General features: G+C 40.5%; 1 protein-coding gene across 1 annotated transcript in view; it reads left to right on the top strand.

The window, feature by feature from the left end:
- Positions 1-17,446, top strand: part of LOC121292911 (V-type proton ATPase subunit S1-like) — an 82,993-nt gene that overhangs the window by 43,868 nt on the left and 21,679 nt on the right. Inside the window, exons 5-6 of the mRNA XM_041215380.1 lie at positions 5,533-5,573; positions 10,787-10,872. Coding sequence (XP_041071314.1) covers positions 5,533-5,573; positions 10,787-10,872 — 127 coding nt within the window. The remainder of the gene's footprint in view (positions 1-5,532; positions 5,574-10,786; positions 10,873-17,446) is intronic.

The raw sequence follows: 17,446 nt of genomic DNA, 5'->3' as shown, positions 1-17,446 counted from the left end.
AAACTTGCAGGTGGTGGTGGTCCCATGCATCTGCTGCCCTTGTCTTTTGAGGTGGGTTTGGAAAGTGCTGTCAAAACAGCCATGGTGAGTTGCTGCAGTGCATCTTGTTGATGGTACACACTGCTGCCACTGTGAACCACACTGGTGCACAGTGAAAATGGTGGATAGGGTGCCGATCAAGTGGTCTATTTTCTCCTGCATGGTGCCAAGTTTCTGTAGTGTTTTTGGAACTGCACTCATCCAGGCAAGTGGAAAGTATTCAATCACACTTCTGACTTGTGCCTTGTAGATGGTAGACAGGCTTTAGGGAGTCAGGAGGTGAGTTACTCGCAACAGAATTCCCAGCTCTTGATAGTGATGGTGAGGGAGAACATGTCACAAGCATGGGACAGATGAGCCTTTGGAGCTGGTCTTCTATCTGGGCAACTATTGCAACATCATCAGCATACAGTAGTTTTCTGATTAGCATGCCACACTTTTGTGTTGACTATCGGTCTTGATTAGGAGTTTGATTATGTGTACAGGTAACTCCTTCCATGTGGCAGGGAAAGCATAGATCAGTAGAACAGAGGTAAAAATACCAAACAGTATAGGGGCTAGAGATGCAGCCACGATTCACCCCATTCTTAATCTCAAAATTGTCAGAGGTACCCAATTATAATACCCAAAATAAAAAAGTAGTGCCATTTCCAATATTGATACCATTCATCTTCATGAGCCTCATCCTCAAAAATAAAGTTCTCAGTATACTTTTACGCATGCAAAATTAATAAATTTCTCTGCCCTTGCTCTGTACGTAGAATATTGTATTTTTTCCAATACCTTATATCCTACTTAAAAACATGTTGGTTTAAGGCTTTCATCTTTCCTGGGATAACTAACTGGTGCCTTCTGTCTCCAGTGCAGATTTCTTTTCGTTGCACTAATCAGTACAAGTTGTCTGTACTGATCAATTTGGCATCAAACTCCTGTAATAATTTGTTGGGTTGTTTTGAACTGCTGGATACTTGAAACAGTTGAGTCAGATGCTTTCTTTTCTGCATTTACCTGCTTCTATTACATCAAATTTACTTAAAAATACCATTGATTGGTGTTATTCACATAATTGACCTCACTGCCAGACTACAGTCCCCTTCCCTTTGTAATTGCATAGCCCCAGGACACCAGCCTCTGTTTCCCCACTGCCACCCAGCTCTCCATTTTCTCTCTGACTTCCACCCTATTTCCCAGTTAACTTCCCTCTGCATGATTTTGGTACTTATCTCTGACCTGGTAACTCTTCTATATTCAAAACTGTAAGAGTTTAAAAACCGAGTGTATAAGTAAAGGGAGAAAAATAATTAAGTCCATAAATATGCAATTTTTAAATAAAAATGGAGACTATTTAACTTAATCCACAAACCACAGGTAAAAATCCCAGAATACCACATAACAAACAGAATTTGACTGGCTGATAGTCACCATAAGTCATTAATCTGGTAATAAAGTGTGCATTAAATGATGCAATATCCCTATTGCTGTTAAAGTAAATTAAAATGTCAAAGTACATCCAATAATACATATGTAAAAATAAACTGCATCAAGCACATGTTTTCTGTAAACTTGTGAGTTAAATTTACACCTAATTGATTCAGATTGCTTATTCAAAAATAAAATTATATATTGGATCTGACCAATGGGTGACTGTTTTGTAAACAAGTGGGATTAGGAATCAAAACAACTTCAGAGATGAGGAGAAATTACTTTTCTCAAAGAGTGGTGAATCTGTGGAATTCACTACCTCAGAATGCAGTGGATGCCAAGACACTGAATAAATTTAAGGAGGAGATAGACAGATTTTTAATTAGTAATGGGTTGAAAGGTTATGGGGAGAGGGCGGGAAATTGGAGTTGAGGCCGAAATGAGATCAGCCATGATTGTATTGAATGGCGGGGCAGGCTTGAGGGGCTGAACTGCTTACTCTTGCTCCTTGTTCTTATGTTCTAATTATGAAATTCAAAAAAAAAATGAAATGGGAAACTGATACCAATAAAACAAGCTGGCAAACCAATCAAATTGCTGAAAATGCTTTTTGAGTTATCATCTTGCTTCACCAGGGAATCAGCATAAGAAGTAGTTAAGATCATTCCAATTAGATTTTCCATATAAAACGTCGTGAACTGTATAATACACAAATTCTTCAACTTTTTTCTGGGATAACTTTGAAAGAAAAGAAATGGTCTGTAGTAAATACCAGCTGCACATACAATGAGAGAACCAAGCTCAGACAGAGCTAAGAAATACAACACTAAGTGGGGAAGGATTTGGGGAAGTTTTTATATTTATTAATGTCTTCTAAATGGTTATAAAATCTGCCTTTTATACAAGTTCTTATTTTCAGATCTTAAAAAAAATAATTGTTCATAAAAATAAGTAACAAGTACTGGAAGGGCTATATACCAATCTGGAGAAAGATTGAGTCAAGCTCTTATCTTAAACATGGAAATTTATGTAGAATATTTTGGTAATTTAAATTATGCTGCAAAGCATTTTGGCAAAGAAGCAAATTATTTTAATATTTTTTGAAGTTTTATATCTTTCTTGATATTTCTAGTATCCAAAGTCGAGAGAATAATGTTACATGCAGATATGTATTTATTATGAAACTGTGGTTTTACTTATTAATTTTAAATCTATGGAAGAAACATAAATTATTTTCCAGGATCCAACTAAAAATACTTCGGTGACTCTGGGGAGAACTCTCACAAACCTCTTCCCAAATATTTTCTGGGGAAATAAGCATCATTTCCCCAAATTCCATTCCAAACTATCCCCTCCTTGCAACAGTGTTACCTCTGACTAATCAAAAGCAATACCATTGGGAGTCCAAGTGTCTTCTAGTACTTTTGATGAGGAATATAATTTAATTAAGTTGATGGGTAAGAAGGTGAGCTTTATAAAAAATGTTTTTGATGATGGAAGGAGCGTATGGATGTTTCAATGAGTCTTTGAGAGTTAAGCTTGTTATTCGTCCTTCGGGGTGAAGATGACCATGTCCATCATTTGGGGAGTTTGGTAGGGTTCTGGTGGGTATATAGGTGACTGCTAAGGCTGATCTGCCCCCCAAAGGTTCAACTGCAAATAGAACAGGATACCACAGAGAACTGATTTTTGAGTGAGCTGCTAGATTGTGATTTCTTCTCTTGTATTTTCTCTCTGCCCCTGCTATCTGCTAGCTTTCAAAGGAGGCTGCACTCTTTTTTTATTTGGTTGCACAAGGTGCAACAATCCTGGGTGAGCTTTACCCAGGACTCAGGGTCAACATCAGCAGTCTAAGCAAAGCCTTCAGAGTGTCTTTGTAGCAATTCCTTTGAAACCGCACCCTGGACTCAAGTTCTCCATCAAAGATTCACTTTGCTAAGTGAATGTCAGGCAATCTTGCTACAAGACCAGCCCAACTCAATTGTGACTGTCTCATTATGGTGTCTTGCTTGTCATGTGAGCTCAGGTGAGCACCTCAGTGTCTGGTATGTTGACCTGCAATCTGATCTTCAGAAGCTTCCAAAGGCAGCTCAAATGAAAATGGTTGAGCTTCTTGGTAAGATCCTGGCACGTGGTCCAAGCCTTGCATGTGTAGGACACAAGGCTACTACTCTATAGACTTTAAGTTTGGTAGGCAGACTTACTCCTCCTCATTCCCAGACTGATTTTTGAAGTCTGCCAAAGCCTACGTTTGCTTTGGTAATTCTTGCATGTGCCTCGTCAATATAAACAACCCAAGAGAGTGTGCTGTCGCGATAAGCAAACTTATCCAATGCTGACTGGTTCTGGTCATGGGCTGAAATCTTGGGCTTGAGTTAGAGCTTCCTGAAGCAGGCTAATATATTACTTCAGTTTTCTTCATGATGATTATAAGGCTGAAGTTGCTGCATGCATTGGAGAACAATCCCTGCAACATTGCATGTCCAGCAGGTAGTGCACAGTAATCAGTATTAGGGAAATCACAATGTATGTCCTTGGAGACTTTGGGCTTTGCCTGGAGTCAACTCAGATTGAGTGGCTTCCCATCCATGTGATATTCAGGATCACTATCATGGAAGGCATCGGAGTACACTATACCCTTTAAGGTCACCCAGTCATCCTCAGTGCAGTGTGTTCATTTTTGGTCTATACAGGTGGCTCACAAGTTTCTCTGAGAGAGATTTCTTCATGACTGCCAGGATTGTTACACATCCAGCCAGTTCCTATTCCTGATAATCGATTGGATGCCAAAATGTAGAACAGGGGTGCATCCAGGACGTCTTGTTGTGATTATGGAAAACTGTGTTGCTGATTATGAACTCATGTTCAGCACACATTTTCAGCAAGAGGAGACCATTGCTGTTGTAGCTGCCAACCCCATTTTTTTCCGATGACCCCTGTCCATGCCTAGTGATCAGCACCAACTCTTTGCACTGAAATCACCAGGAATGATAAGCTTGTGTGACTTTGGCACAGCAGCAGTCAAGGAATGGAGGTCATAATAGAGTTTATCCTTGACTTCAGGGCTGGTCATGGTAGTGGTTTTATGCACTGATAGGAGTTGCTTGCCTGTTGGACTTTCAGCACCAGCTGGTGGTCATTAACACCCTTGAGAAAGCAAGTCAATGTACTGACAAGATGGTTCATGAGCCAGCTTTGCACCATTCTTCTTCTCACGGCCATTCCAAAAGAATGTGTAACCTGTACCAATTTCTTTAAGCTGACCCATTGGAGCTTCCAAGTTCCACTTCTGTTTCCTTCCAGTGAAAAATGATCCTATGGTTTGAACTACCTATGTGCAGGTTCATGGCTGCAGCTCCCAGTGAACACTCACATGCTGTTATGTCACTCGCCCATCATCATAGAGCTTGTGACAGCTGCTAGATGACAGATGATGAACTTGACTTGCATGTGAATTGGATTATAAGAGTTGCACATTGTCAGCCTCACACTTTCAGTCTAACCTGTGTTGGTCCAGTGGCAAGATGAATCTAGATGGCTGGAGATAGAACCGGATGTACTGGGTGACCAGGATGTCTTCTGTGTCATTTCGAGCTCGATACATTCCACAGCATGATGCTGACCTGCCTTCAAGGTCATTGGATCTTAGATTGGTCTCACCTGCAGTCCACCCAAGTCAGTCTTCACATGCCAGGGTGGATAAGCCCCTAAGTCACTGAAATTAGGAGACTTACCGGCTACCCTCACCTGGTTTAGCTCACTGTTGAATTGGTTTACTGGGGTGTGGCTGCTGTCACATGATAACAACTACTTGGAGCCACAGGTGAGAGTTGGGTGAAGACGAGGACCAATGAGAATGAGCCATTTCAAAAGATTGCAATATGCCCGCCTGTGAGAGTTGCTACCCCTCGCTTATACCCCTTACGCCCAGAGTTCAGTTTATAGCAGCTATGAATGCATTTTGAAGGATAAATCTTAAAGAGTTCAAGTAATTGAATTATGTTTAGCAATGGTGTTAATTATCAGCGCTACACATTGATAATAAGAAAATGTATTTGTCTTAATTAATAGGACAATTAATTTGAAATTGGCACAGACTCTAGCTGACAATGGTAAGATTGATTTTTACTTTGTTATTTTATCTTGGTTTAAAAATGTTAAAGACTGAATTTAAGTTTATTGCCTACCTGGCGGGTTTTGATAGATGTCCTCAAACAGTCCACAGGACAATTGTTAGTGTACTAGTGAAACTAGAAGGAGGGGAGTTTTACCTGTAGAAGGTAACAGGCCAAAGGTAATAGTGGAGATGTGGAGACAGATAACTAATACAGAGCTTTATATTAGTATTAATGGATAACAATTGCTAAGAATATTAAATCCTTGAGATAAAGTTCATGTTGAAATAGATTATGGAAGTAGCTGGCTTGAAATGCTTTCTGCTAAACATCACATTGTTCAGATTCTTAATGTGTTCACACTTTTAATTGCCTACCTCGCATTAAAGACAACAACAACAAGTGCCTTTAATGTAATAAAGTATCCGAAGCAGCTTACAGGAGCATTATGAAACAAATATGACACTGAATCGCAGAATCACAGAATTGTTATGGTGTAGAAGGAGGCCATTTGGCCCATCGTGTCTGTACTGGTTCTCTGAGCATTTTAAATAGTGCCAATCTCCTGCCTTTTCCCTGTAACCCTGCACATTGTTTCTATTTAAATAATCATCCAATGTCCTCTTGAATACCTCAACTGAACCTGCCTCCACCACACTTCCAGGCAGTGCATTCCAAACCCTAACTACAAGCTGTGTGAAAAAGTTTTTTCTCACCTCTCATTTGTTTCTTTTGCAAGACACTTTAAAACTGTGCCTTCTGGTTTTCGATCCTTTTACGAACAGGAACAGTTTCGCCCCATCTTCTCTGCCCAGACCCTTTATGATTTTGAAAACTTTTATCAAGTCTTTTTTTACCTTCTCCTCTCCAAGGAAAACAATCCTAACTCATCCAATCTTTTCTCAAAACTGAAGTATCTCATCCCTGGAACCATTCTTGTACATCTCTTCTGCACACTGTCGAATGCATTCACATCCTTCCATTCGTATGGCATCCAGAACAGTACACAATACTCCAACTGAGGTCCAGTCAAGTGAATCAATTAACCAAGGACCAAAAGCTTGGTCAAATAAGAAAGTTTTGAGGAGGAAAGCAAGGATCCGAGGCAGAGAGGTGTTGGGAGGGTATTCCAGAACTTAGGGTCCAGGCAATTTATGGTGTAACCATCAATGGCAGGTCAATTAAAACTGGGGATGCACAAGAGGCCAGAATTAGAGGAACACAGATATCTCAGATGGTTGTGGAGCTGGGGGTGTTTATAGAGTTAGGGAGCCATGGAGGGATTTGAAAACAAAGATGAGAATTTTAAAATCAAGTAGTTGCTTGACCGGGAGGCAATGTAGGTTAGTAAGCACAGGGGTGATAGGTGAACAGGACTTGTGTGAGCTAAGACACAGGCAGCAGAGTTTTAGTTGACCTCAAGTTACTAGAGGTTGGAATGTGGGAGTGCATTGGAATAGTCAAGTCTCGAGGTAGTGAGGGCATGAATGACGGTCTCAACAGCAACTGAGACATGGGGCAAAGTTAGTGATGTTATGGAGATGGATAAAGGCAGTCTTAGTTATGGCACATGAATATGAGGTTAGAAGCTCATGTTGGGTTCAAATGTAACATGAAGGTTGCAAACAGACTGGCTTCATCACAGACTGTTGCCAGGGAGAGGAGCGGAGTTGGAAGCTATGGAATGGATTTTGGAACAGGGACCAAAAATAATGGCTTCAGTCTTCCCAATACTTAATGGGAGTAAATTTCTGCAGTCTGATGTCAGATGTGCAGTCTGATAATTTAGCAGCAGTGGAGGAGTTGAGAGAGGTAGTGGTGAAGTAGAATTGGACGTCATCAACATAGCTGTGAAAATTAATGTTGCATTTTTAGATGATGTCGCTGAGGGGCAGTATGTATTTGGGAAATAGTCAGATCCAGGATAGATCCTTGGAGGAAACCACAGGGAGCAGTACGAGAGTAGAAAGAGATGCCATGCAAGTGATTATCTTGCTAGAATTAGGTAGATAAGAATTGAGCAGACCAGCCTAGCTGGATGATGATGGAGAGGCTTTGTAGGAGGATGGTGTGATCAACCATGCCAAAGGTTGCAGGACAAAGGGGCAAAGTTTATCTTTTCACAGTCACATAAGAGGTAATTTGTGACTTTAAGAGCTCTTTCAGAGCTGTGGCAGTGGTGGAAACCTGATCAGAAGGATTTAGATTTGGAGTTCCAGGAAAGATAGTGACAGATTTTGGAGATGTTGATATGTTCAAGGACTTTGGAGAGGAAAGGTTGGAGATGGGATGGTAGTTTGCAAGAACAGTGGGGTCAAAGGTTTGTTTTTTGATGAGAGGTGTAATGACAGATTTAAAGGAGAGGGGAACAACACTTGAAGAGAGAGAATTGATAACAATATTGGCTAACATGGGAGACCAGGAGGGGAAGTTGAATGAACATCAGCTTAGTGGGAAAAGGCTCGAGGAACAGGAAGCGCATCTCAAGGACAAGATAAGCTCAGAGAGGGCATGAGGGGAGATAGGAGAAAAACTAGAGAAAGGTGAAAGATCGGGGGTAAGACAAGGGGAGCATTAAAGAAAGTTTTGCCAGGTGGGCTAGTAGAATGGAGGGATGTGGCAGAGATAGCTGATCAGATGTCTTTTTTTAAGTGACAAAAGAAGACCATGAGCTCCTCGCACTGATTTTTTTAGTAGTGCATGAGAGGGACAGGGGAGAAGGGCTTAGAAAGACTGTAGTAAAGAAAAGAAGCCTGGGGGTTATCTTGCATTCTGGGATGGTTTTGAAATAGTGAGCAGTTTTAGCAGACGAGAAAAAGATTCAACAGTGTTTTAAGTAGTCCAGCCAGATCTGGCAGTGGATGGCTAAACTAGTTGTCTGCTATATTTTTTTAAGTCTGCGTTCTCTTGTCTTAAGGGAGCAGAGATGAAGGTCATAATGGGTGAATAGCCAGGGTAAGTGAGAGCAATGGATTTATTGGGAACTGGGCATCAAAGGTACATGGTTGAGTAAATCAGTAGCTGCAAAAATGCTGTGAACGGAGGGCCAAAGGTTAGATGGTTCAGATTTTGAAAACATGGTTGTAAGTGAATTGGGCTTTAGCTTTTTCCAGGGATGGGTACAGAAATAGTTAGGGTTGGAATGTGGACAGGGGTTGTGGGTGGTGAGTGCTACCAGGAAGTATTCGGAGATTGACTTATCTGTAATTGATACAGTGGGAGTAGCAAGACCAGGCAAGTTGGCTAGATCAAGAGAGCACTGTGAATATGGGTTGGGGAGTTTAGGTGGAGGGAACAATTTATGGAGGATAAGGGGGCAGTGAACTCAGAGCAGAGAAAGTATGCTGAGTTGATATGAAGGTTGAAATAATCAAGAATAAGAAGTCGTTAGTGTAGTGGCTGAGGGAGGAAAGCTGTGAAGACATCTTGGTGAGAAATTTTTTATCCCACTTGAGGGTGGTAAAGACAATGATTTTGAACGAGAGATGAGAGGGTGGAACAAGGTGAGTCTTAAAAAAATGCCATTTATAAACAATCTAAATCATGTTTAAAGATGGATTCTTTTCAATCGTTCATTTAAACAGCTGTCTTGGTAATGTTTTGATATACATTTAGGGAACAATGCTTGAAGAGAGACCAGAAGGGAAAGTTGAGTTATCAGCAGTTTAGTGGGAATAGGATTGAGAGAAAAGGAGTTGCATCTCATGTACATGTAGTTGCTTTGGAAAACAAGTGGTTAGATATTGAGGTGTGCAACAAAGGATTGATTACTTTCTATAAAAATAAATTAATTCAAAAGGTTTGGGGAAAGAAATGTAATTAAGCATGTTTTCAGAGCCTGATGAATATGATTACACATCTTCAATTATCACTGGCCCTGTTACTCACATGTTTTATGGCATAATTTCATATAACTTCAAATATTCTCTCAAACCAAAAGAAGTAAATGTTAAAATGTGTTTAAATCTGTATGAATTATTTTATGGTTAATTACATATTGAGAAGTTGCTTTCTTCACAATGAAAATCCATAACATAATCTTCCACTCTAAAGATAAAAACATGAACTATTCCCTGCCTAAAGATAAATAGGTGAACCATTCCCTGCTGAAGATTGCATTATCTAATTGCAACATTTGCTTATAATTAACTAGTAAATCAGTATTATGGTTCAGCTTGTCACCTTACAAATGTGTTTTGCTGTAATTCAGAATTCTGAGCAAGCTTAAAGCACAAGTTGGAACTGGTTTCAACTGATTTCATGCAGGTTAATTTTGAATTGCATTTTTGGAAATGATCCAAGACAAGTTGGATTGCTGAAAGATGGTATAGACCTGCATAACCTTTCCACTTTGCACTGTACTTATGTATTGCAGGATATGGGCATGCTTGAGTGAATAAAGCAATGAGTGCAATCTTTGTTTATTTTATTCCAGGTCTGCATTCTGGAAGTGAATTTCAGTGAGAACTTTAGGCAAAGTACACAAAGTTTTGTCATCAACATTGGTTGCACCTCCCACCACTATTCATTCACCCACTACCCACACACTCCAACCCCAGTCACCATTGATCTCCTACAAAAATAGTAACAGCTAAAACTGCATTAAAGGTTTAAACTTGCTATTCCATTTCATTCTGTAGCTGGGGCTCTTCAGATAGCAGGGTGGGAATTGTCTCGATAGGCCTGTTGACAAGATCCCATTGTATTATTTTCTTTCTCTTCCTTCCTGCCCCCCCAGCCCCCTCCTCCCCACCCTCACTCCCACCACTGCCGCCCCCACCTACAGAGTTCAATATTTTTACGTGTCTGAGCAAAGAAGGTGTAAATTCTCAAAAAAATACAGTAATGTCTTGTTGGAACATTTAATTAATCAGTATGTAAGGGTACAATCAACAATCCTAGTTGTTCTGATTCAACACTTTAAAAATTGTGTAAAATACAGTAAAATACACAATGTCATGTGCTTGATTTCAAAATAGTGAATGTTAATCTATTATATTTAGGAACTTTCCTGTAAAAATATTTACAAGTGAAAATTCAGCCCAATATCTTATTTCTGATGAGTATTCATTCAGAAACCCAGGCCAATATTCATTCTCCTCATGTTGATAAACTAAATGTAGTTCAACCATATTAGCATTGACTGACCCCTTTTTGTTTTTAAATGTATATGTTCTGGATTTCATGAATCATTTAAATTCCATTTCTAGATAAAATAATTGGGATGGCAACTAATACTTTGAGAAAGAAAGGACTACACTTTTCTGGCATTTATACAGCTCTGAGACCTGGTGTGGTGAGTAATAACATAGAAGCAAGCCTTCTGAGTTCCAATTATTAGCCCTTAATGGTTTATATGCTTTGTTGTGCAAGCAGTTTGAACTTGCTATCTCATTCTAGTTTCTAGCAATGTCTGGATGACAGATGTCTCAAAGGCTTTCTAAGCCAACATTGCATTTTTTTTTAATCTTCTCCCAATCTTGATACTGCTTGGTATCCCATTTAAGAATGTTTTAATTCTCAGTAAGATTACATAGGGCAGAATCTTCTGGTTGGTGTGCAGGAGCGGGCTCCGCACGACTAGGCACAAAATGACACGCGGTGTCACCGCACGACATTCCAGAGTTTAGTTCAGCTGCGCATCAGAGTTGGCTGCACGCCCACCGAGCTGTCAAAGGCCTATTAAGGCCATTAATAATCTAATGAACCAATTGAACAGGGCTGCTCGTCCAACCTTAAGGATGGCGGGCATGCGAAGAGTCCAGGCGGCCTTCGTAGTTTTAATGAAACCTCATGAGGTTTTATGAAGGTTTTATTAATTCAATAAAAATTTTACGAAAATTCATAAACATGTCCCAGCTCATGTGTCACTGTCACATGCGGGGACATGTCTGAATAATTTTATTTTCTCTATTCAATGTTTCATTATGAAATTAATCTCCCTGAGGCATCTCCACGAAAGAGCTCAGGCCCCGGGTCTCCCTCCTCCCCCCGCCCGCACAGGTAATGCTGAGTGCCACCGGGTGCACGTCACACTGGGTGGGGCTTAATTGGCCTGCCCATGTAAAATGGCAACATGCAGCTGATCACAGGTGACAATCGGCTCCGTGCCCGCTCCCAACCGGCCTGCCCAATGAGGAGAAAATTCTCCCCATGATAGTGAAACAACTAGCCAATAGGTTAAAGGTACAAAACTATCGGCAGGAATAGTGAGCTTATCTAAGTGTTCATTACATAATTAGGAGTAAGGAGAGTCATTCCATCCATTTTAGATCATCCATGTAAAAAAGCATATCATCCATGCAGCTAACTCTCTCTTAAATGACTCGAACATTGTTGACTCAGTACTCCACATGGAAGATCTTTTTACATGTTGATCACTCCAAGTAAAATATAATTCATTTTCAATTTGTGGGAGCCACAGAATGTAATGAGGCCTGAGTGCAATAACGTACAAGTGCTAACTTGGGAATTTGACACAGGTGGGAATCTCTGGTAAGTTTTTCTGAAGCTATAATTAGATTAGCTGTCTGACTCTGACTTAGAACTTTAAAACTGCAAGCTAGTTAAGGACCCTAATTAATAGACCCTACCTGGCAGTGGCAATTATCTGTTAATCAACTGAAAGTGAATAGATGTTAATCATGTAGCAGGAAGCTGACTTAACTGTTGCAACTGGGGTGACAGCCATTAGCTCTCTATTAAATTAGATAGGTTTTCCTATGGTACAGAATGTGAGGAGGCCTGAGTGTGACAAACACGAAGGCTAACTTGGGAATTTGGTGCAGAGGGGAAAGGAGGTGCTGCCTTTTTTTTCAGCCTCCAGAAGCTAGTGAGTGTTCAAAGCTTTAATTAGGTAAGCAGGTAGGTAATTGTTTGGTAATATTTTAGGATTTTATCCCTCTAAATGTGGGCAATGGTTTAAACTGGTACTGGGGCAATATAACCAATTTGTAGCTTGCCTAGTTAAGCTACTTGGTATAACTACAGACGATAGTTGAGTGAAATTTCTAAACTTGAAACCTAATTAGTTAAACGCAATGAAGATGACAGGGCAGATGATGTGTTGCAGCTGTAGCATGAAGAAGCTGGTGGACACCTCTGTGATCCACGGTAACCAAATCTGTTATAAGTGTCTGCAGCTCAAGGAACTTTGACTCTGGGTTGAAGAGCTTGAGTCTGAGCATTGAATACTGTGGTGCATAAGGGAGGGGAGAAATTACCTGGACACTTTGTTCTAGGAGGCACTCACATCTACTAAGCAAGGTACTTCAGGTTTGGTTTGTGCTCAGTGACAGGATGGTGTGACTATGAGTGAGGCAGGTATGGGGATCCAGAAACATAGAAAATAGGAGCAGGAGTAGGTCATTTGGCCCTTCAAGCCTGCTCTGCCATTCAATGAAATCATGGCTGATCCTCAACTCAATGCAGTATTCCTGTGCTCTCTCATAAGACATAGGAGCAGAAGTAGTCCTTTCATTCCATCGAGCCTGCTCCACCATTCAATGAGATCATAGCTGATTTGATAGTCCCCAACTCCACTTTCCTGCCTTTTCCCCATAACCCTTGATTCCCTTACTGATTAAAAATCTTTCTATCTTAGCTTTGAATATACTTAGCAACCCAGCCTCTACAGCCCTCTGTGGTAAATAATTCCACAGATTAAAAATCCTCTGAGAGAAGAAATTCCCCCTCATCTCTGCCTTTATTGGGCAATCCCTCACTCTGAGATTATGCCCTCTGGTCCTAGACTCACCCACAAGGAGAAACTACCTCTCAGCATCTACCCCGTCAAGCCCCACAAGAATCTTAAATGTTTCAATAAGGTCGCCTCTCATCCTTCTAAACTCCAATGAGTACAGGACCAACCGACTCAACCCTTCTTCATAAGCAAATCCCTCCATACCTGGGATCTACCTAGTGAACCTTCTCTGGACTGCCTCCAATGCCAGTATATTTTTCCTTAGATAAGGGGACCAAAATTGTTCACAGTATTCTAGGTGTGGTCTAAGTAGTGCCTTGTATAGTTTCAGCAAGACTTCCCTATTTTTATACACCATTCCCTTTGAAATAAAGGCCAACATTGTATTTGCCTTCCCTATTACCTGTTGAAATTGTATGCTAGCTTTCTGTGATTCATGCACGAGGACCCCCCCAATCCCTCTGTACTGCAGCTTTCTCCATTTAGTTAATACTCAGCTCCTTTATTCTTCCTGCCAAAGTGCATAACCTCATATTTTCCCACATTATATTCCATCTGCCACATTTTTGCTCACTCACTTAACCTGTCTATATCCCTCTGTAGACTCTTTGTGTTATCCTCACCACTTGCCTTCCCACCTATTTTTGCGTCATATGCAAACTTGGCGATAGTACATTCATTTCCCTCATCCAAGTCATTAATATATATTGTAAATAATTGTGGCCCCAACACTGATCCCTGTGGCACTCCACAAGTTACAGGTTGCCATCCTGAAAATGCCCCCCCACCCCCATGTCCCAACTTCTATTAGTTAGCCAGTCTTCTATTAGTTAGCCAGTCCTCTACCCATGCTAATATACTACCCCAACACCATGGGCTCTTATCTTATTATGTGTGGTACCTTATCAAACATCTTTTGGAAATCCAAATATATTACATCTACTAGTTCCCCTTTATTTATCCTGCTGTTACTTCCTCAAAGAATTCTAATAAATTTGTCAGGCATGATTTCCCCATCATGAAACCATGCTGACTCTGCTTGATTATATTATGCATTTCTAAATGCTCTGCTATTACATCCTTTATAATAGACTCTAACTTCCCAATGACGGACGTTAAGCTAACTGGCCTATAATTACCTGTCTTTTGTCTCTCTCCCTTTTTTGAATAAGGGTGTTACATTGGCAGTTTTCCAAACCTAACTTCCAAATTTAATGATTCTTAGAAGATTATTACCGGTGCATCCACTATCTCTGCAGCTATTTCCTTTAATATCCTAGGATGCAACCCACCAGGTCAAGGTGAGGTATCAGCCTTTAGCCCCATTAGTTTCCCTAGTACATTTTCTCTAGTGATAGTTATTGTATTTATTTCCTCCCCCACTTTTGTCCCTTGATTATTTAGTATTTTTGGAATGCTATTAGTGTCTTCTACTGTGAAGACTGATGCAATGTATTGATTCAACTCCTCTGCCATTTCCTGGTTCCCCATTATTATTTCCCCAGCCTCATTCTCTAAGGGGCCTATATTGACTTTGGCCTATCTCTTCCTTTTTGTATATTTAAAGAAGCTCCTACTATATGCTTTTATATTATTGCTAGTTTACCCTCAAAGTTTATTTTCTCCCTCTTTATTTTTTTTTTTGGTCATCTTCTGATGGCTTTTAAAACTTTCCCAATCCTCTGGCTTACCACTAATCTTTGCCACATTTTATGTTTTGTTTTTCACTTTGATACTATCCTTAACCATCTTGGTTAACCATGGTTGGTTTATCCCCTTCCTACAATTCTTCTTCCTCACTGGGATATATCTTTGTTGTGAGTGGTGAACTATTTTCTTAAACATTTGCCATTGTTCATCAACCATCTTTTCTGCTAAACTCCTTTTTCAGTCCACTCCAGCCAACTCTGCCCTCACTCCTTTGTAATTACCCTTATTTAAGTTTAGTACAGTTGTTTCTGAACATAGTTTCTCCCTCTCAAACTGAATGCTAAGTTATGGTCATTGTTTCCTAGGGGATCCTTTACTCTGAGATCATTTATTAAACCTGCCTCATTACACATTACCAGATCCAAAATAGCCTGATCCCTTGTTGGATCCACAACATTTTGTTCTAAGAAACTGTCCCGAATACACTCTATGAATTCTTGCTCATGATTACTTCTGCCAATTTGATATTACCAATCTACATGAAGATTAAAGTCACCCATATTAATATACTGCCTTTTTTACATGCCCTCATTATCTCCTGATTTATTCTCTGTCTGCAGCATAGCTCCTATTTTGGGGCCTATAGACTACTCCCACCAGTGTCTTCTTCCCCTTGTTATTTCTTACCTCCACCCATATGAATTCCACATCTTCCGATCCAAGATCATTTCTTGCTATCATACTTATTCCATCTTGTACTAACAAAGCTACCCCACCACCCTTTCCTTCCTGCCTGTCCTTTCAAAATGTCACATACCCCTGAATATTTAGTTCCCAGCTTTGATCTCCTTATAACCATATCTCCACATTAATTCATTCGATTTGTTCTGAATATACATGCTTTTAAGGAAAGAACCATTAATTTTGCCTTTTTACCATATTTTCCTCCTTTGACCCTATTTGCTGCTTTTTTTTATGTTTGTACACTCTGTCCCTTCTTGTCACATTCTGAATATCATTACCTAAGTAGCTGCCCTGCAATGTCGTCATATCCTTTTGCTTTGTAAGCCTACTTAACCCCTCTCCAGAGTCCTCTCCCCCGCTATTTAGTTTAAAGTCCTCTCTACAGTCCTAATTATTCGACTCACCAGGACACTGATCCCAGCACAGTTCAAGTGAAGCCCATCCCACTGGAACAACTCCCTTCTCCAGTACTGATGCCAGTGCCCCATGAACTGAATCCCATTCCTCCCATACCAACCGTTGAGCCACGCATTTAACTCCTTGACTTTATTTACCCTATGCCAGTTTGCCCATGGCTCAGGTAGTATTCCTGAGATTATTATCTTGGAGATTCTACTTTTTAATTTAGCTCCTAACTTCAAATTCTTTCAGCAGAACCTCTTTTCTAGTCCTATCAACGTCGATGGTACCAACGCGAACGATGACAACTGGATCCCTCCCCTCCTGCTCCAAGTTCCTCTCCTGTCCTGAAGAGATGTCCTTAACCCTGGCACCAGGCAGGCAACACAGCCTTTGGGACTCATGCTCACGGCTGCAGAGAACAGTATCTATTGTCCTAATTATACTGTCCCCTACCACTACTACGTTTCTATTTCCTTCCCCCGCTTGAATGACTCCCTGTACCATGGTGCCATGGTCAATTCGCTCATCCTCCCTGCACTCCCCGCTCTTATCCACACAGCTTGTAAGAACCTAGTAACTGTTGGACAATTGCAGGGGCTGAGGCTTCTTGAAAGCTACCCCCAGGGTCCCCATACTTGCCTCACCTGCAGTCGCACCGTCCTGTCACTGATCATGGACCAAATTCGAATTATCTAACCTGTGGGGTGTGGCTGCCTTCTGGAGAAAAGTTTCCAGGTAACTTTCCCCCTCCCTGATGTGGCACAATGTCTGCAGTTTAGACTCCAGCTCCTTAACTCGGATCTGAAGTTCCTTGAGCTGAAATCACTTGGTACAGATGAGTTTGCTCTGGATCACCTTGATGTTCAGCAGTGCCAACTTGCTGCAGCAACAACACATCACCCATCCTGCCATCGCTATCTTATTTAATTTAATTTATTAATTAATTACTCTAGTATCCCTGCTGTTTACACTTGAAGAATCCCCACTCTTTATACTTTATTGAAATTAATTTTTACACAATATCGATCTTATACTTAACAAGCTATTTTTAAGAAAGAGAAAATAAAGAATAGAGATCTAAACACAAACTATAGACCTTAATTTTAATCTAAAGACTAGAAATACTCACCAATCCAACTCATCAATCAGTTGCACTCCACACGCTCTTTTTAAATGAACTCTCCCCACTATCTGTTTTAAATGAAGTCCACACGATCACCTGCTCTCTGTTTTAAAATAAAGTCACATGTTCATCTACTGTTTGCTTTAAATGAAGTCCACATGCTCACCCGCTCTTTGTTTTAAAGTCCACCCGCTCACCTCCCTCTTTGTTTTAAATGAAGTCCACACGCACACTCGCTCTTTGTTTTAA

Source organism: Carcharodon carcharias, chromosome 21, assembly GCF_017639515.1.
Source record: "Carcharodon carcharias isolate sCarCar2 chromosome 21, sCarCar2.pri, whole genome shotgun sequence".
In the NCBI taxonomy this organism is placed as follows: Eukaryota; Metazoa; Chordata; class Chondrichthyes; order Lamniformes; family Lamnidae; genus Carcharodon; species Carcharodon carcharias.
The sequence above is the reverse complement of the archived record's forward strand: the minus strand, read 5'-3'. Positions and strand labels throughout refer to the sequence as shown.